Here is a 21,051-nt window from a genome sequence, read left to right on the forward strand (position 1 = left end):
ACTAACGACAAGATGAACATGAGCATGGCTTTGTAAAGTACAACTTAAAGTTAGAACTACATTTGCTCTACCACACAAACCACAGACTGATACACTGCAGTTTAAAAAAACATGTACCTTCGAAATAAGTGCTATGCTGGCAGATAGTCTGGCATGGTATAAAATACAAAAACTATAAATACAATTGTTTTCAGGTATGGCAGTGTTGTCGCTGTTGTCATAAACACATAAGCTGGATCTGCTTATGTAAAATGAAACTAATACCTAGTGATACACTCCTATAAGGACAAACTCCATGAGGTGGTGGTTCAAATGCATTTCAATCTGTGACATGTAAAAGCAGAGAGAAATCTTGCCAGCCAATCTCCCCTGGGACATACACATAAGACTGTTATGCAACAGGCAATACAAGGTTAACACAAAATGAACATTAAAGGGCCAAAGGCCTGCAGGGCCTTTTTATCTCATGNGCTGGCCTGTACATGTCTAATGTGTGGAATGTTCAGGAAACCACTTCGATGACAAGAACCAGGTTGCCTGTGAACATGCGAGTATCTCCCCTACAGGTTACACACCTACAAAAGTCAATCAGTGTTTAGTTCAGTTTACTACACTGCAGAAAAGTCAGGAGAATTGAGTGCAGTGAATAAGCAATGATGTTACTCTGAAGCAGGGAGCAAACAGAGCTGGTCTCAGTAGCATAAGGGGTTATGGATTGTGGAATAAGTAATTGCTCCAAACACCAGTAACTGTTACAATATATTGCACAAGTGTCCCAAGGGAGAATAGTGTCTATTCATTTTATACCATCTTGCAATAGTTAATTTTCTCTTTGCCACTCACTATAAGGACCACCATTCTCATTCTAACACAGCAGCACTACACAATGCAGATAAAAATATGAATTTGACAAATAACTCTAGAAGAGAAATATGCTGTCTACCTCACTCTGCTTTTAAGAAAACCTTCAAACACTCAAATTCTATAAACCCATAAAATCCTACGATACAATTAGATATAATCAGATCATACCAAATAAGCAACAGAACGGCATTGATCTGAATAAGGAATATGCTTATATGGGTAAATTTATGTACCAACCAAATGTTAACACACCTGCGATTGTCTCAGCACTATGAATCTTTGCGACTGTTTGACGTTTCATTATATCTAATATACTATCTTTAATACATGAATGTTATATGCAATCTCTTTCAGTCTTGTATTTTTATATAAAACTGAATGAAAGGCTTTAATATGCAACTCAAGGACTTAAAACTCTAACATGTTACTATTCAAACGTTTCTACCACAAACTAATAACTTACCATGTCTCCTTGTTATTTCCCTAGATCTATGAGAATTATGTAACGTGATTGGAGTAGATACTTCCATGGCATTGCAATAACAGTGGGCCGCTGCGTAGACAATGCCAAAACAACAAACGTGTTTCCGCGGAGATGAACAACAAAAGGCCGTTGAGTACCAACAGATGAGACGAAACACGTTACGGCCGTAATCTATAGAGATCGTTCCTGAAGCAACGGATTGCCAAACAAATGAGATCAAACCTTGGCGAATGGTGTCTCGTATCCGGTCCGAGAACACCTACATAAGCCGAGAGTGACAGAGCTAATTAGCCTTCATAGGACACAGTTGGAACCTAGCCTTCCTACAAGACAGTTGGAACCCAGTCGAGACGTCGCAGAAGCCACGTTATACCACAAGCGATAATACTTGTATGGTGTATAAGTGTGAGTGTCCAATAAAGATTCGCTCAATCCGAGACCCACGTGAATTTATTTGTCGCATGACACACCCAACACGTGACAATGTGTGTTTATTAATGGAAATGGCAATACTGTTCCCAGCTACGTGAGCTAGTCTGTAAAACTTCCTGCAGTACATTTGCAATAACAGTACATACCCACCCACAAGTTCCAACCTCTTTCAAGCCAAAATTAATAGGAAAAATATCTATATAACTTTTAAATCCAGCTCTGATTTGAAAAATGAAACATTATTTACCCATCAATTTAAGCGTGTGAAAGTACTATGGCTGAGGACAAGAGACTAGAATTAAAAAGCGCTTCTCTGGCATTGATAGCCACTGTTCTATTCACTTGTGGTATGGGCACATTTCTGTGAACCAGTCACTACTCAATGGCAATACAATATGCTTATAATGTACAAACCCCTCATATACAACATTTCTGATAAAAAAAAAAGTACTGACAACACAATGTAAACTTTTAAGTTGAAAAAAATGATTAGTTTCTTACACCTACATCATTAAATATTTATACTTTTTATTTTGAATAAAATTTGTTTTGACAAACATATATTTACTTGCAAGTAGGATTATAAAATTGGCACTTTTATTTTTTTAATCCCAAACACCGAACTTACTACTTAATCTTGTATCTTTTAGTTGCTTCAAGGGCTAAACAAGTCCCCATGTCAGATGGAAATACAGATACCCATGAGCATTTGTTTCTGACTGTACACTCATACATATATACACTAGCTATGATGTTAATAGCTACACTACATTAGAGCTATAGCTGACAATACATGCAAAATGAAATGTCCTAAGTCCCAACACCTTGCACTTTCAGTATTGATATGGTCTTCATTGTATTTATGATGTGCAATTTTATAATGGAATGTATTTTCCTAAGAAAGACTTCCTGCTAATGTGACTTTGTGATCTGATATGCTCTTCCTACTGGAAGGTGGTGGCGTAAGAAGCCCTGGTGCTGCTGCTGCCGCTGATGGACTCTCTTCTATAGATGCTATCTGACTTTCACGTGTTTTTGCCTTGTCCTGAAACATAATTTGAACTCTCAACAGATCACATATAGCAAATAAAGGTAAATGTAAAACCGTTCTTGTGCTTAATTACAAACCACAGAATACAAATATAAGTGGTGGAGGTACAGCTCCATGCGTTCTTAACCTCAGCACTTTCCTTTCTAGAGAAACAGCCCCAAGTACCCATTAGATAGTAGGCTGAGTGGACCCCAGAGCCAGTCTAGCTGCTGAAGAGAAGAAAAGTCTCCTGGCCCTACCAAGAATCAAACACTGTTTCTTTAGTTGACCAACCCACAGCCTAGTCGCTATACCGACTGAGCTGTCCTAGTTCCTGCCAAATTAAATAAATTCAAAATTATCTTCACCATCTTCAAAAATTAGGCTCACTTGACTGTTTTGTACCCATCTGAATCACCTTCGATAACTCTCACCTTTCCAAAAGTTTTTCAACATTCCTGTTTCATTAAACTATAATATGCCTGTCCCTGACAGGCCTACTACAGCCATTCCCACTGGAATCCTGAAGTCTAAGCACAGATCTAACTAAGGGTGAACTACAATATAAATGCAAACAAAAGAAGTAATTTTCAACTGAAGCTTAAAATCTGAAAATTTATGATGCTACCAGCTGGGATTACAATCCATTGATAACGTAAGCATGTATGAGGGGGTACCCAAAAGAAACCGAACTTATTTTTTTTAAACTTATTCAAATTTTAAGCACAAACCTTCAATCCCCTTCAAAGTACTCTCCACTTACACTAATACACTTGTCTAGTCTTTTATTCCATTTTTCAAAACATTGTCTAAATTCATCTTTTGAGATGCTTGACAGCACCGCCGTCGTTTTTTCCTATGTCTCTTTTCATTCGAGGAAACAAAAAAAAGTCGCGCGGGGCAAGGTCGGGTGAGTATGGAGGATGAGGAACAGGGGTCATACCATTTTTGGTCAAGAATTGTCGTACAGACAGGGCTGTGTGAGCAGGGGCATTGTCATGATGGAAAAACCAGTCACCCAACTGCCACAAATCTGGCCGCTGAGCTCCAAGTCACTCCCGACAGCTCCACAATTTCTTCAATGGTCCGTCGTCGATCTTCCTTTTTCAACATTTTCATGTGTTCTGGCTGTGGAAGGACAACTAGAACGAGGTTTGTCATCAATTGACATTTCACCATTTTTGAAATGGGAAAACCACTAAAACACTTGAGTTTTCCCCATAGCATCGTCCTTGTACGCCATTTTTAACATTTCAAGAGTTTCTGTTCCACTTTTCCTGAGCAAAAAGCAGAATTTCACCGCCACACGCTGTTCACGAAAATCAGCCATTGCAAAAACGACGATCATACAAAACAGTTGTCATTATAAACTCTGCCGAAACTAGTCCTTACCTTCTGAAGCAACGGTAGTCGGCTTATCGACTCAGGAATGTTAGCTCTATGGGCTCATAGCGGCAAAATGCGGTACTACAAAAGCTCTGCCCACAAAAAAATTAGTTCGGTTTCTTTTGGGTACCCCATCATATCTTTGACACCTTCAGAGTTTGGACTTTTTCACAAGTTTCTGACCACATGCCATTGTGAAACTTAATTTTCACAATACATTACCACAATCAAGGCAACAACAAAAAATGTTCCACTTGCAGTGAGAAAATCCACTTCTGTACTACTACTTCCAGTATTTCGAGAATTCATTATGAAAACAATTAACATTCCTCTCAATGACACAAAAAGATGCTGTAGATAACAAAAAAAAACTCCCTGGCTTTAGTCAGCAAGTGAACTATACTGACTGAGCGACCACTGCTTGTTGGCGAAGTTAGTACCAACTTTAGCAGATAGAGGGTGTTGCATGGTCAGCGCAATGGATCGGCATGGCCATTAATCTCAGTTTTCTAGACCGGAGCCACTAATTTTCCATTCCAGTAGCTCCTCAATTATCCTCACGAGGCTAAGTGGACCCCATTCCCGAGCCATTACTTGTCAGAAAATCTGGTAGAGCCGGGAATCGAACCCGGGACCTCTGACCACTAGACCACAGAGGCGGTCAAAGATGCTGTAGAGAGAGGGAGTAATTTCCTTTGTATGGTCTCTTTAAGTATTACAGAAACAAGTTAGGAAATGCATACACAGCAGACCAATTCTACTCAAGTTTCCTCAATTGCGTATCTCAAAACATGAAAGACTTACAGAAAAATTGTACTAGTCATGACATGTATGTTCCAGTTTTCTCTACAACTTTTGTTCAACAGGCCTGGCACTACCTACCAGCATTTGGAGATCCACTGTGTGAGTCTGAATGTTATGCGAGTCATCCACAACAACATGAGGCATAGATTTTAACAATCCAGAACCAGTATTGGCATCACTGGTAGCTGTGCCTTGCCTAACAGCAGCTGTCACTTGAGTCTGACCCTCCTCTCGAATAACATACACAAATGCAGCCATCCACTTGACACAATTCGCTATATCCCTCCACTGCAGGCCTAATAACAAAACAGAATAAGATGGCTCAGTTAGGTACTGGAACACATCAAGAGAAAATAACTGCTAATAAATCAGAAGGAAAATAATGTTGGAAAAGAGACCAAACTGAAGGCTTTTCTTCCATCAGCCTGTATAGTGGAAAGGATGCCAGAAGACGACCCATAATAGCCATTAAAATTTGTTTTAAATTTGATATATGACACACTATTTATTTGGAGTACAGGAAAATTTCTGGAATAAAAAAATGTATTTTATTAGTGCAATTCAGTTTTTAAATAAGCAGTAAATGTAAGGATAATTGATTCAACTTTACATAAAATATTCCAGTCATTCCATAATTTAATCGGTGGCAAATAGTCAACAGTCTTTAAATTTAAGTATCTGAAAATCACAATTTTCCATCATTCAACACACAATATACAAAAGAAAATTAAACCAAATCTAACACGAAACAAATAGAATGTGTACTACAACACAAAAGATTTTAAGTTGACCGAAATTTCAATTTTCATATCCAGTGTTCAGTGTGTTTATATTCTCTTTCATCTAAATTTCCAGCATCAGTTTTCTTTCACAGAATCAAATTGTATAAGTTTGTGTATCTGTCCCCCGACACAATTGGACATCACTGACATCAATATCAGCAATAATTTCAATGGTTCATCTACTGATCTGTTCAGTCTTCAGTTGAACCTCCTTTAATGAATTCATCTTGTCACTGGTATGACATAATTTAACACTGAAGGTCAACCAAACTTGATACAGCATTTTAACTACCTGACAATATGGAGGCCATGTAAACTTCTACAGTAGAAACTTGTAATCTCAGTGCTGAAGCTTCCAGTTTTATCCTTGGTTTACAGAACAGTACTTTAATTCCCTTTCATTATATAATACTGAATAACGAGACAATTATAGAACAATGAATTGAAAAGTGTGCGGCTTTTTCACTTTTGAGATTAGAAAACATTTTGATAAACTAAATGAGAATTTTTCTATTAGCCACTTCTTCACATTGTGCTCAAGTGTACCACTCAGGCCTTTCAATACCAGATCTTTTTTCAATGAAAATTTTTCATAAATCATTGTATTAAAAAAATGGAATTCTGGGGCCATATCCTCTTCCACCAGTGCCATGAGACAAATTTTTTTGACAAGCTGATTCATGCTAATGCTGTCAACCATTACAATTCTGATAGAGTAGGCAGTTTGTGTGCTACTATGCAAAGCAAAACCAGTTATCTCAAAATTCTTGAAATTCAAGACTAAAATCAGTACTCAAATTGAGACAGTATATTCTTTTCTCCATTTAATCTTGAAAAGTGGAACTGAAAACATCTATATACAACCTGCCATTGTGCTTCATTGTAGCTACTTCTGTAAAGAACTTTATATAGAGCAGAAACCCCATTTAAAGTTTGTCTGGGGAGCAGTTAATCTGAACATTATACAGAGGAGAATCTTGAGTGGGGGACATTTAACTCTGATATTTTTTACTTTGGACCACTGAAACTCGACATTTAATGAGGAAAAGCCTTAAACCATAAGTGGGGGTTCTACTGTAATTAGAATAGGTTAAAAACTAAAAACCACACAATTTGTTGCACATGCTGGACAAAACTTAGTTACTGTGAACTAATAGTATACATTTCAGCACAGAATTCAGTTTCGCTAGAATATAGGACAAAAGTAAAACAATGTGTTACCTGATACAAAAAGCGAGAGTTCCCGACTGAACATGTGATATAGAGCAGTAGCTGCCAATATACTGTAAGCAAATTTCAAGCTTCCTTCATCAAGCATGCACAGGTCTACCAACTGAGCAGTCTGAACAAATGCCAACCCAGAATACTGAGGGAATATAAAGCTAGGATCAGGCTGGCCCAAACATTCAGCTCGTCGTGCCCTCTTCCGACCATCACAACAAAGCTGCATGTACATGCTAAGCCAACAGTTCACTGTCACGGGAGACAGGTTCCAATTTAATGTCTGAAAAAAACACATATCATCACAACTTCACAGATCCAGCATATATTTATCACTCACATAACTCTTATCTTTCAAAAGCTACACTGACAGAACAAAGCTTATAGCATTTATAAACTAATAACATAATTCAGCAATACATCCCTGTCTATAACTTCCATTAGCAGAACTCATTACACTGTCCTGATCTCCAGTGGTTTATTGGTTATTGAAATTCAACTCAAAGCTAAACACATTTTACATAGACATGTCTTACACTGTAACTTACACAGAAATTGTATATTTTTTCAAATACTGACACAGTATCTCAGACCTTACATTAATATATCAGCATGGTTTCACGTGTATGGCAGAAAGCAACCAAGAACTCATGGCTGATGTGCAGAACCATATGCTGGTACTTGAAAATGAACTCATCTGGAAAGTTATGCCTTAGGGATGTTGGATCACTTGTACTGCAGCCTACATGTCACACAGTTCAGTCTGGTCAGCACATTCCAAAAACATCCATCCTCGGTGTAATCCATGTTATTTATATTCATTCTGCACCTACCCCTAGCTACAACGCAATGCTGCTTAGTTTGCCACACAGACAGTAGCAGAAAATGTAGAATTATCAGTCTGTTTTAACTGTATATATTTAAGTAACTGGCAACGCAGTCAAGAGCTGCATGACCATTGCAAGAGAAATGATGTAGGTGAGTAGAAGACAAAAATTGGTTTGTGTCATGGCAAAAAAGTTCTGGAACTTGCTACAGTTAATTCTGGATTCAACTCAAATCAAGGTACCTTCAGTATGACTAGCTCCATGTCAAGAATTTCATTCTCCGAACAGGCACCATCAGTTACAAAAGCAAATTCTGCTATTTTGGGAGGATATATTTCTTCAACTTTGGCAGCTATAAAGAGACATGTAATACCTGTAACCAAAGACAAGAATTTTGGCAATGAGACACAAATACACTTAAAATAACATACTAACAGAAACTGAAACTGCAATAAAACATGGCAGAGAGAAAGTTGATATAATGGAAACAAAAGAAGTTGCCACTGTGATCTGGGTGGCTCAGTCAGTATAGCAAACAGGCTAAGGGCTGGACAAGCAAAGAATAGGGATTCAATTGGCAGTGGACCTGCGAAGGCAGACTTCTCTTCACCAGTGTCCAGGCCAGTCCTGCTGCCCAGCCAGCATCCTATCCAATGGATACTGGAAGCTCTTGCCCCATAAGGCATTACTATCTTCACAGTTCAGTATCACAATACCGGGCTTCCCCATGACAAAGGAGAATCACACATACCTATGAGCTGAAGATGTTGTTTTGGTATATCTCGCTTGTGGGACAAATACCGGTCAATGAAGTCCATCGTCAAATGGTAAGTTTCTCTGTGCATCTTGTATACTTCACACACCTATGAAGTGTAAAAGAGTGTGAAAATGTTCTCATCTCCAATGTAAACAACAAATTTAGCAACTCATCTAGAAAACCATAGTGACAACTGCTCAACTACATAAAATGGTTCATGTTGAGCAGCTGTTCAACTCGCCACTAAAAGTTATTTCTACATCAAAAATATATTCTGAGAAAACATAATTTTAAACCACAGACATTTTGGTCATTTCACATGTCAACCTGCTATATATTTGAGCTATGAGATGCAAAGGAATTTTAAGCAGTGCTCTTTAAGAAAATGTCTAGTGATCGAAAAATGTACATAAAAAAAGTCACCAAATATTTCATCCTCAAATTCAGAGGGAGCAAATTATGCAATGGGGAATGTAATTCTTAACTCATGCATTGAACCTGTTACACTGCCATCACTCACAAGCCACCAAACTTCTATTAAAGGCAGCTTCACAGAATTGGTGACACATTTAAAGATGTTCCAAGTTCATTACAGTCACTCTGCATTGTGAAATATCTTATGCTGTACCAATTTACTGCAAATGACTTTGTCTTTTTGTATCAAATTCCAAAAGTGAAAGCTGGGGCACTGTTATGTGTTGGTAGTTAATTTTTAAGTGGCAAAACGGTTCAAGGTTGTAAACTAACAGAACCTCAGACCACAATCAGCGGAGTCTCCAAACAGGCGTTTAACAACCTGGGGGAACAGAATAATGTGCTCTTGGAGTTATTTTTACAAATGCAATGTCTCTGCCAGACATAGTGAATGAATTACATGAACAACCCATTCATTCCTGACATGCAAACTGAGTACTGTATCAACAAACTAGAATTTAATTCTCTATACAACTCACTTCTATAAGCCAATCTAGAAGAATAGCCCTCATGCGTGGTTGGAGGCCAGGATGTTTGGAAAACAAATTTTCATCGCGTTCCTGGGAGAAAATCTCATCTTTGTGGCACATGATTTCCCAGACCTCTTGTGCATTGGCCCATTTCAGTGTAGGAAGTGGAGACAAGCGATCAGAGAAAGGAGTTAGGGGGCACACCATTTCTCGAAATCTGAAATAATAACTTTGTATAAACACATTTACTCCCAGCAACCCTCTTGCTGTGTTACCTGTCAGCACAGCCATTTTTTTGCAGTACACTAGCAGTTAGCTGGATTTCATTTTAAACAAATTAGTTTCAAACAATATACAAGTGTGAAAGGAATCACATGTGAATGCAGAAACTGAGGAAACAACTAGTGGCTCAAGTAAACCATTTTATTTTGCCATGGCATGTTACGATTAGATCTTAGTCAGAAATGCCAGTCTGAACACAGAACTGGTAAACACCCAAACCTGGATAGAGGAGTGAAAGGGTTCATATTCAGTGATTTTCTGATATTTCCAACACCAAATACTTCTCACCTGTGAACCAAATGGCACGTATGGAAATGCTATCATTTATGTCTCAATTTGACATAAATAATAAGAGCCCATCATTTTACAAAATGAGTTACAAGAACTATGGCGCAGAAACGATTTAATGATCCCTCGTCCTGGCTGCATGAGCTACAAATCTGGTGCAAGAATGCAGCACGGCTGTCAGACTTTCATTTTAACTTCAGACATCAAGGAATGTGTCACATGCTTACATACCAGCATGTCAGTGCATGCAAATAATACATACAGCTAGCAACATGCCTGTTGGCCAATGTTTCAAGGTGGATATAGCTCAGCACTAGCGGCCTCCGTAGTCTAGGGGTAACGTTCCCACCTCATGACTCAAGGTACGCGGGTTCAAACCGAGCGGAGGTCGTGGAATTTTTAAGGGCAGAAAAATTCAGGGAACAAGTCCTCCGGGAGGGATTTTAAGCCGTGGGTCCTGTCTCGTAGATTTACGGCACGTAAAAGATTCTCATGTCTCTAGGAGACCTCTGAGCAAAATTAGGTAAAAAGTTTCCCACCCAAGTAGTTTCCGATGCCTCCGGTAGATAGGGAAGCACTGGGTACCACAGCCAGCCTCACTGGCTGAAAGGGGCTGACAGCGAGCACCAGTACCGGCAGGGTATGGAGACTGGTAGAATATCAAAGGGGGACATACAATAGACTATTAGTCGCGGTGCATAGGGAAACCCACCCCCTTCAATAATAATAATAATAGCTAAGCACTGATACTAGGGATCATTAAATCATGGCCAGACTGTACTTCATGCCTTATACTCGTAGATCCTTCCTCCTAAAAACTGAGACCCTGTCATCATTACTGAAGTGAAGAAGGTCAATAAAAACAATACATGAAGACAGTAACCAAAACCGTAAAACACAGTATCCTTACTGGCTCCAAGAAGAAGGCACAGACATGGGTGTTGTATGTTCTCGAGGACAATCTATGTCTGATTCAAGTTCACTGCTGAATATACTGTCACTCAATGGGCCAGATGAGCACGTGTCAGTTTCCGGAACTACTTCATTTGCCAATATCCAACTCTGCAACACAGTGTGTAAGTGCATGAATAATTATCAAAGGCCGTATAATCTACACAGTAAATAGTATGCATATATTCATAGTGTCTGAACCCAGCCAGTCAAAATTTGCATGAGTTGCTATATTCAAAGAACCCTTAACTTTCTATGCCAGTTCCTCATTTGAAACCGCTTCACATCTGTTGCCTATATATAAAAATTTTATACACCATAAAAGAAATCACCCCCTTCCTTCTTAGTCTATTAAAAACCTTAACTACTGGACAGGTTGTTCTCGCAGTACTGCTTTTGCCTTGCATTTGAGAGGTGCTCGGTTTGAGTTCCAATTGGGACACTAGATATCCTGACAGGTTTTCATGGTTTTCCTCAGTCCATCCAAGCACCAAAATAAACACAAATTACTCCATGAAAGATTCCTTTCACATCTCTTCCAATTCATTATCACTCATCAACCTATTATTCAACCATATATACCCAGAATTACTGAGATTGTAAAATAACCCAAAAAGAAATCCTAGAGTAATTCTTACACAACCATTTCAAGGATTTTTGTCATCAGACTTGCAATTAATTTCCAGAATGACACAAGGATGCAGTCATGAAGCCAGTATGCACAAACTGTTCTAAAAGGTTCTGACGATGGTGTATAACACTCAGGATTACTGGATTTTTTTTAACCCTGTCCATCGTCTGGTATTCTAAAAACACAAAATAACACAATGTTTGGGAAACTGAATATGTTACCATCCTCAGATGAGGGGTGGGAGACATCTACTCTGTTGGGTCTGTTAGAAAGAGCTAACCTCAATCACTCAATCCAGTGAATGTGGTTAACTCTTTCCAACAATCCCAACAAATTACTTGCCTCCAACCCCTCATTTCAGGATGGAAACAGAGCCAGTTTCTGAAACATTTTTTTTTGTATTTTTAGAATATTGGACAATGGATGAAGTCCAAAACTGCATTAATCCTGAGTGCGCAAAAACTGTTCACATTCTATGTACAACATATTTATCTGCCTCCTTAATTTGGCACATGAAAGATTAAAGGCATGACTTCTAATTGCAAACAAAGCAAAATACATTCATACCGTGGTCCTCTGGGTTACGCAGTATGTTGACTGATACGTGGGTACCAAAGTTTTGGAGGAAGAGTGCCTCCACTCTCAGGATAGAAGTCTGAAAATGGAGCAACACATTCTTCCAAACTGGTGGTAGCCACCTACCAGACTACATGGTGTCACAGTCCTGCAGGCCACAATATGAATCTTTGCTGCCATAAAAGCCTCAAATCTTAAGGCAAAAGACGTGATGAATGTGTCACCGACAGTGGGAGGCAACTGTACTTATACAAGGATTTTAATATAAAATAAGTTTGTAGAGCTAAAGCTACAAGGTTGTGATGTTATACAAACTTCCATTAAATGTAACTACCATATGCAATACATTCTTAGGACATTGTGACCTGCTAAAATTTTTGCTTGAAAGTAGGTGAACAACTTATAGACTAAAACTTAGCAAACTAAAACAAGACATATATTTAACAAAAGTGTAATTGCAATCCAAATGACACACTTAGTAACTCGCCCATGTTCAAAACTGGTGAACAGTCTGTTTCATAAGTTTGAAATTTTTGGCCTGTGTGATCATTATGAAAGTTACTGAAAAATACCTGATTCGCAGATTGCTGAGCTCCTGATTCCTGTGCAGATGGGTTGTTCTCAGTATCCTACAAAGACCAAGCAATAGTTACCATGTGCAAACAAGACCAACGCTGAACTGGAAAGACAATATTACTCGTAGAAATAGATCTCGATTCTTGTCCTAATTCAGCAAAGATATGAGGCAGGAGAGAAAAAAAGATAATCCACAACTTCAACCGGGTGCTCTTAATCTTACGATTAAGGTTATTTGACCAAGTGCTGAATGCCATAAGCAGGTGTCTGTGGTGCCATTAAAAAATGTCAACTTTATAAAAATGACTATATCTGACAGCATGGGGAATAGGTTGGTCTTTTACTGACCCATGGTTAAAAGACAGTTACAGTAAATTTTTCTCTACATTAGAATTTCTTAGGGAGTTTCTATTTAAATATTCACTCATGAACGAAGAGCAGATGACACCTGCAATGGGAGCTTGGCACTACAGAAATTAAACCTGGAACTTCTAAGGTTAAAAATACTTATCAGCACAAACAGTGTCTGTTAAGACAAGATGACAACCACATCAATTTGATTGTCAGGACTCAACTGGACTGGATCAAATCAAATAGATATGGTGAACATTTGAGTTCTAACACAATACAATGAATTACTTGGGTAAAGGTAAAGGTGAAAGGTAAAGTTGCTCCTGTGCTTAATTAAGCACCATGCCAAGAAGGCTAGTGATTGGAGGTATAGCTCCACTATTCTTGACCTCAGAACTATATGGAGGTGAGTGGTCAGCTTCACAAACTGGCTGCTTTACTCCTGGGGAAAGTGGCCCTGGTGCCCACTGGATAGGAGGCTGGGTGGGACCCAGAGCTGGTCTCAACACTGTGGAACAGAGAAAAAACTCTTGCCGCTGCCAGGAATCAAATACCAGCTGTTCAGCCCCCAGCCTATCACTGTACTGACCAAGCTATCCCAGCTCCCCCAGTAATTTGGGTATGTGAAAAATATTCTCAGGCTGTACCAGTTAGCTTTCTTTATCCACCTCAGTTGTGTGAAAACCAAACCAAAAGAGGGAGAGCCCTAATCCTATAACTACATGAAAATAAAAAGCAAATTACTCACAATTATAACTAACTATTGATACATGAAGCTGAGTCCTTCTTGAGAAACGGCCAGCTGTGTGGCTAGTCATTAACTTCCCAACATTTTGTGTAACCCAAAGGTTCATTGCCATGATCACAAGAGCCCTCCACTGGTCCCTATCCCGAGCCAGATCAATTCACTCCACACCACCCCCTTCCTATCTAAGAACCATTTTAATATTACCTACTCACCTACATATTGGTCTTCCTAGCGGTCTCTTTCCTTCTGGCTTTACCACCAATATCCTACATGCACTGCCCACCTCATCTGCCTTGACTTGATCATTCTAATTATACTTGGAGATCAGTACAAGTTATGAAGCTCCTCATTATTGCATACAATTATAGCATTTATATTTCATAATGAATGTATATGGGCATGGACAAAAACAGATATTAGTATTCACAGAAGCTGAGATTTTTTTTTAATAAAGAGAAAACAAGGCGAGAACAAGAAATCAACAAATAAGAGAAAATTAAAAGATAAATTAATAAACATCATATGATATGGGAATGTCTAAGATTGAATGGAGACTCCCAAAGGAAGTTCTGAACATGAAAATGAAAGTAAAATGCCCAAGAGGGAAACCAAGATAAAGACTGGTACAAGTTAGGAAGGGTGTCATTCACACAGAAGGAAAAACATGGGTGGAGGCTGGAGCAGGAGGAGGAAAGCGTGGGAAGACAGGATTAATGGAGAGACTTTGTTGTTACATGAGCCATGAGACTGTTGAAGAGAGAAGAAGTACTCAAGCAATTCTGACATCATTGCACCAGTACCACACATCATCCAACACATATTTCTGTGCCTCACACAACGTATATTTTGGTGCCTGTGCATTAGACTTGACAACACAGGTCTATGTGATTCTGTCCTGGAGACCAATCAAGTTCCATGGACCTGTACCATACATATGGACATCTGCTTCACTCACCGCATTGTCGGACACTGTTCTCTTCCGCTTCAATGATAAACGAGCTGGTTGGCGATCACTGTAACAGAGGTTCCGCTAACTAATTTACTACAAAAACCCAAAATTACCCCCATTTTCTACAAAAACAATCAGCACCTTTCAACAAGTTACAGAAGGTTACAAGATAATGCTTTAACGCTTAAAGCCTAAAATTTTAATTAGTGACCCATAGTTAGGCATGCAAGGGGAAAAGGTCCCAAGGAAAACTCTCTCAAGTCAGTCTACTGCAGCCGTGTAAAACATGCGCCCCTCAACTTTTAGAGATAATTGATATTAATATCAATATTAAAACTTCAGTAGAAATATTTTTTGTAAAGACAATTTTCCAACAGACCAGAAGACAAGAAGTCTCACACAGATATAAATTAGCAGGCTGCAGGAAATTCAATGTTTTGCTATTTCTAAAACAATTTCTTGTGTAATCTCTCTTTTTACATATTGAAAAGCTGTTTGATACTTGTCAAAAATGGCATTTTCTTGCTTTTTAAAACTGTAAGATATGTGACTTTAGGTAATTATATTGAAATTATTCCTAAATAATAAATAGAATTAAATTTCCTTGTATCAAAATCGAATGTATATTTCTATTTTGAAGTGCGGCCCTGGACTATCAATTATAGGGCTGAGGTAGCCCTCTGTACAAGTTGAGTTTGACATGCCTGGTCTACTGATAATACAGGGTCTTTCAAAATTTCATCACACTTTCAAACAATTGGCTCATTATGAGCTAGCAATGAGGCCATGTTCTGTATCAGTGGCAAAACAAACAAGAATTCCTCAGAATAAGGGAAAAAATGTCTAATAAAATGCATTTTGTTTCATACTTATAGCTCTACTAGTTCTCTACTAGTTCAAAAGTGTAACCTAAATTAAAAACACCCTATAGTATTAAACTGTTTAAAAATCCATCCTCTGACCTCTTTGGTTCTAGCAGTTCTGACAAATGCCATATTATCACAAGACATTTCATGGCTTAAGGAACATATGCAAACTAATGTTAAGTTTCCAAACCATGTGCACAACAGACTTGGCCAAACTGTCAGTTAAGAAATGTTGTCTAAAACAGTTCAAAACTGGAAAAATCAGTGCCACTCCACACACATCCTTCCATTCATCTCACAATATGTTTGCTCATGCCCCCATTCCTAAAGGGACTAACAGGCCACAGGGATGGCAGAGGGAACAGGCATAACTTGATTCTTCAGTAAAGTAAGTAAAAAAGTAAAACTATCCCTGTACCATGCCATTAGAGGCTGAGTGAATCCCAGGGCCATATTGCGGCTGGAAGGATTAGGTCAATTGAAAAAATTCAATGACCTCATTGGGACTTGAACTCACAACCTTCTGGCTTGTAGCATAGCCCCTCAACCAACTCTGCTACCACATGCCCCCCAGGCATAACTTGATTCTTCAGTATTCCCTTAAACCACATTCTACACACTAAGTTAGTGGTATAGCTGATGCAAATAAATTTGGAATTATATCAAAACTAGAACAAGCAGACATATATATATGTACCACCTGCTTGAACATTCAAAAACTGCATTTCGCTCACAGATTGTATTTATGTCTCATGTCGTCCTGAGCATAACCAGCAATCATTTTCCCAAACAGCATTAACTGTTTTTTTAATGCTATGGGGTGGGACTAAGTCCCTTGTACTGCGGCCACTTCTGACCTATTGTACCAGCCCCAGATGATAGGTGAGGGTGCTTGTGGAGCAATTGGTGGAATGAAGATTGACAGGGGAAACCAAAGTACTCAGAGAAAACCTGTCCCAGTGCCACACAAATCCCACTTGACCAGACCCGGGACTGAACCCGGGCCACCGCAGTGGGAAGCCGGCGACTAACCACTTGAGCTATGGCGCGGCCCTAAAAAACAACCGCCCCTGGGTGGACTCGAACCACCGACCTTACGGTTAACAGCCGTACGCGCTAGCTGCTTGCGCCATGGAGAACGACGCAGTAACTGGTTGGTCTTTGTTATAGATGCAATGTGTTTTCTGTGAGGTAAAAAGTTAATTTTTATATATTATCTGCATGAATTTCAGGGTTTAATGGGTTAATGAAAGACACTATACCTCTCCCGATGCATGCTGAATGTGCTGTCCTGGGTCTTCAAAGCTGAACAGTCTGATGGTGAACTCCGTCACACCCAGTGCTCCTTCTTGAGGGAGAAAAGAAATTTCTACAATACATTTTTATCATTTCATTTCTTGTGTGATGAGTCATTTTTGAGTAACCTGCTATAGCATGTTATATAGGGTTCTGACGATGGTGTATAACACACAGAGATACTGGGTTTTCGGACTTTGTCCATCGTCCAGATTCTAAATAATTAAGAAAAATACGTTTCAGAAACTGGATCTGTTTCTGTCCTCACGTGAGGGAAGACACCTACTCTGTTGGGTCCCTTATAAAAAGCTAGCCTCAAGGTCCAGTGATTGAGGCTAGCTCTTTCTAAAGGACCCAACAGAGTAGGTGTCTTCCCTTAAATGTTCCTTCACTCATATGAAAATAGTTTCTGTAATCCTCTGATTCCGTTGCACCAATTTCTTTTAGCAGAACAACATGGGAATACTTTTCATGCTTTTTGTTACCAGTTTTTCATCCAGCGTCGGCGCTTAACATTTTGTTTCGTGCCTAATGCTAAAATTATAGCAATACGTGCTTTTCGGCGCGGATCCAGTATAATTCTCGAGAAAACTGACACAAAATAAATGTACTTCTCTCTTGATGAGTCGAGCAGTACTGAAGCAAATAATGTAATTTCTAATGACCGTGTAAGGTTGAAAAGTAATGAAGGAGTAATGAAGCAAGGTAATGACATTACAAGTAATGATATTATTACTGATCAAATAAGGTCCGCTTAACACTTCAACACAAGTTGAAGAATATTTAAAAGAAAAACTAGGAAGGAGACAAATTTAAGATCTGGAAGGTTATGACTGCCTCAGTATTTTCATCTGGCAGTGAAGGAGGGACTATGAAAAGGAAATAATAAAATGCCAGCTGCAGAAATGGAACAGCTAAGAACTGCCAGAGGTTGAACTAGCACAGATAAATTATGAAATTATATACAAAATGTGTTGGATATATTCCCTCTTTATGGAGAAATTTAAGAACAGAGGTGCAAGCTAAAGTTGTCCCTGTGCTTAACTAATTAACCACTATGCCATGAAGGTGTATGGTGGAGTGGATGTATAGATCCAATTAAAGAATAGAGAGAAATAGAAAATTAGTTTACATATGATAGAACATACTGACATTCTGCTTCAAGCCTATAAATATTTTCCATGTGGGAGACAAGACAGAGATCAAGAAGGTGGAAACACAACAATTTTAGAGGCCAGAACAGGTGATTTACCTAATCCATGACATAACGATGTTGACCTGTCACTTTCATATACTTGACTTTACCACCTTTTAAAGGAATCACAACTTGTATTCCATTGATGCAACACTAATATATACATACTTATTTCTATATTTATCTATATAAACAACCTGAATGCTTTCTAGAGCATACTTTTATTTAAAAATTATCAGCAGCACAAATTGATAGGTGATATGGTCTCTTCAGCTGCAAATTTTCCTGATTCCCTTTGACTTTCCAAAGCAACAGTGAACTTCAAAATATATTACACCAACTGTTCTACGAAATAAATTCTATTATAAACTTATTTAACCCTGGTAATTCCACGTGGATGTTACTAATATGCAGACGTACAGGCATCCACTACATATCAAACTGTTTATCCATCAGCTCAGTACTAAACAGTATTGTCCTCTCGTTAATCAAGTCAATCGGTTCTGTAGAAGAAAATTTGGAGAAATTTTGTATATTATAAAGCAATTTAATCTGTCCAGTATACTGGAGAATACCAGAATACTGCAGGCTTCATTTAATGATCAAGCATAGTCTCCAACTGAGTTCAAACCAAAGCGCAAACTGAACAATTTAACCGCAAAAGAGGTAATAAAAAATACAAGAAAAAGATACACATATAACCTTATTAATTACATCCAAAATGTGTCGGGAAGTTTCCAACATTTCATTTACCAAAGACACTGATTTAGAAGCTCAGAAAATTGCAGACATTTTATCGGATGCAATAACAAAGTAAAAAATTATGCTCACATACAAAAATGAAGAAATACCTGAAAAAGAACTGTAAAACATAACATTTTTATTGCAATCAGTGACTGCTATGTTACCAATTAAACACCGAACCCTAACCCGCCTGAATTCCTAAACAATGGGTAATGGCTTGTTACCCACTAGAATTTATCAAATAAAATAATAAACATTCATGATGATGTGCCCGGAATTGTTAGAAAAGGGCTTCAAACTTACCGTTTATCAATTATACAAACCCTCTTTTGCATATTTTGCACCTAAAACCTTAATGTTACAAGTTCCCTCCATGTGAGGATCGCGCGCGAAAATAAGGCATCAGGTCGCCCCCAGGCCGTACCCACATATATGCTTATGCTGTTAATTTTCGTTTATCTGAACTTTCATGCAACTTTTCTAGTTCTCTTCTCATCAAATTATTTAAGAAACACACATAAAGCATAGCTCGCCATCAGAAAACTGAAGCACTCTCACCCGTATAAGCAAGCACGATACACAGCCCAAATTTATAGTATGCAGGCAATTTTGTTATTTTTTCTCCAATATATTAAAGACAAATTACAGTACTACATGCAGTCTATTATACAACAACAAAACTAGTCATCAAAACTACTTACAGGCGCCTTTGATAGAACTCGCCATGTAGATCACAAAACTTTCACTGGTGAATGACATCCTTCGCTAGGTAGTACCCATTTCCGTAATTATCAAACTTAACAGCAATTTCACAGCAAACTTTCTGTTATACCTCCCAAGAACTTAATTAAAACCGGCAGTAACACACACTCTAATTCTCTCCTGTCTTAGGTGACGAACCACAATCTGCAGCTGACCATCCGTGCAACTCCAACTGATCAGTGACCGCGGGGAATATTGGAGAGGGGAAAGTGGGGGGAAGAGGTTATTTTGAAGCGCTGTTACTTCTGATTGGCTGAGCCCGTGCAATATACTTTGACTGAAATGCCAACAGCTGGCGCTCAGCTGATCGCCCATCAGTACAGTCCTAGCATACGCGGGAAAACGTTCCACTGGTTGCTGTAGAGCGGGGATCTTTGAAGTTACGTGTTTGTTTTGGATAGAGGGTAAAAAGAACGCTCCCCTGAAATTGTTCAGCCGTATACAACTCATCAAAATAAAATTTGGCATGATTTTCTTCGACCATTATATCATAGGTAGGTTAAATTTTAATATTTGAATTAAAATGTTTTGTAACCGTTAAATTGTCATTTGTAACCACAATTTGGATTTTATTCAAAACACGGTTAGGTTCAATTATGTTTCTACTTGTTCAATGGTTTACACTGCTTCAACCCAATAGAAGATATTTTCACTCAAGAATTATCAGTTCGCAGAACTAAGTACTGGCATTCCTGTTGCGTGGCAAGGGTTGCTTCGGTTGACTGCGGACGAGTATACGTTATAAAATAAGGGAGTGTTTTGGCGGTCGCGGGAAAACGTGTTCGAGAGAGACCAAGCATGAGAGCGTGGAGGCGTACACCATCTCAGCGGAATTCCGCTGCGAGCAATGGCTTGCAACCTTGAATTCAAGCAATTCGGTCGTTTAACTCATATTCCTCGAGTTAATCCAAGGTCCTTACCAGTCGTAATCCATCCTGTCCATGGCGTCGTCTACTAGAAAACAAAATTGGAACACCTCGATAAAGCCAGCCGACATTTCGGAGGAACATCGCATCCATCTTCAGGGTCGAAGAATAAGCCGAAAAGCTACCAGAGAGAAAGTTCTCTCTTCCACCTGCTTTCAAGCTGGTATCTTCACTTACTCATGGAGCTGAGCCCTTCTTGAGAAGCTGCCAATTGTGCAGCTACTCAAGGACTTCCCAGCAGTTTATGGAACCTGAAAGTCCATTACCGTGTTCACAAGAGCCCTCCATCGGTACCTATCCTGAGCCAGATCAATCCAATCCATACCATCCCATTCTATTTCTCTAAGATCCATTTTAATATTGTCCATCCACCTACGTC

General features: G+C 38.8%; 1 protein-coding gene across 2 annotated transcripts; it reads right to left on the bottom strand.

Annotated features, from left to right (window-relative positions):
• Positions 1-476: 476 nt before the first annotated feature.
• On the bottom strand, positions 477-19,920 carry LOC111868965 (G1/S-specific cyclin-E). 2 transcript variants are annotated; one of them, XM_023860103.2, is made up of 11 exons: positions 19,686-19,920; positions 17,012-17,094; positions 14,890-14,947; positions 12,832-12,888; positions 11,012-11,163; positions 9,541-9,748; positions 8,582-8,693; positions 8,073-8,203; positions 7,004-7,286; positions 5,079-5,296; positions 477-2,825 (listed from the first exon to the last, which is right to left on the bottom strand). In XM_023860103.2, the coding sequence occupies exons 2-11, from the start codon at positions 17,023-17,025 to the stop codon at positions 2,676-2,678; spliced, it is 1,383 nt and encodes a 460-aa protein (XP_023715871.1). In that variant the 5' UTR covers positions 17,026-17,094; positions 19,686-19,920; the 3' UTR covers positions 477-2,675. The 2 variants fall into 2 exon arrangements, with proteins under 2 accessions (XP_023715871.1, XP_023715870.1); XM_023860102.2 differs by having other exon boundaries at positions 17,012-17,097.
• Between the last annotated feature and the right edge of the window lie 1,131 nt (positions 19,921-21,051).

This window comes from Cryptotermes secundus, unplaced genomic scaffold (assembly GCF_002891405.2).
Source record: "Cryptotermes secundus unplaced genomic scaffold, Csec_1.0 scaffold1090, whole genome shotgun sequence".
Taxonomy (NCBI): domain Eukaryota; kingdom Metazoa; phylum Arthropoda; class Insecta; order Blattodea; family Kalotermitidae; genus Cryptotermes; species Cryptotermes secundus.

Excerpts from the sequence above, each read along its gene's own strand:
- LOC111868965 (XM_023860103.2), bottom strand. Across the intron at positions 8,694-9,540 it reads TTCTAGATTGGCTTATAGAA|GTGTGTGAAGTATACAAGAT; the intron begins GTGAGTTGTATA and ends TACACTTCATAG. Across the intron at positions 2,826-5,078 it reads CAGTGGATCTCCAAATGCTG|GACAAGGCAAAAACACGTGA; the intron begins GTAGGTAGTGCC and ends ATTATGTTTCAG.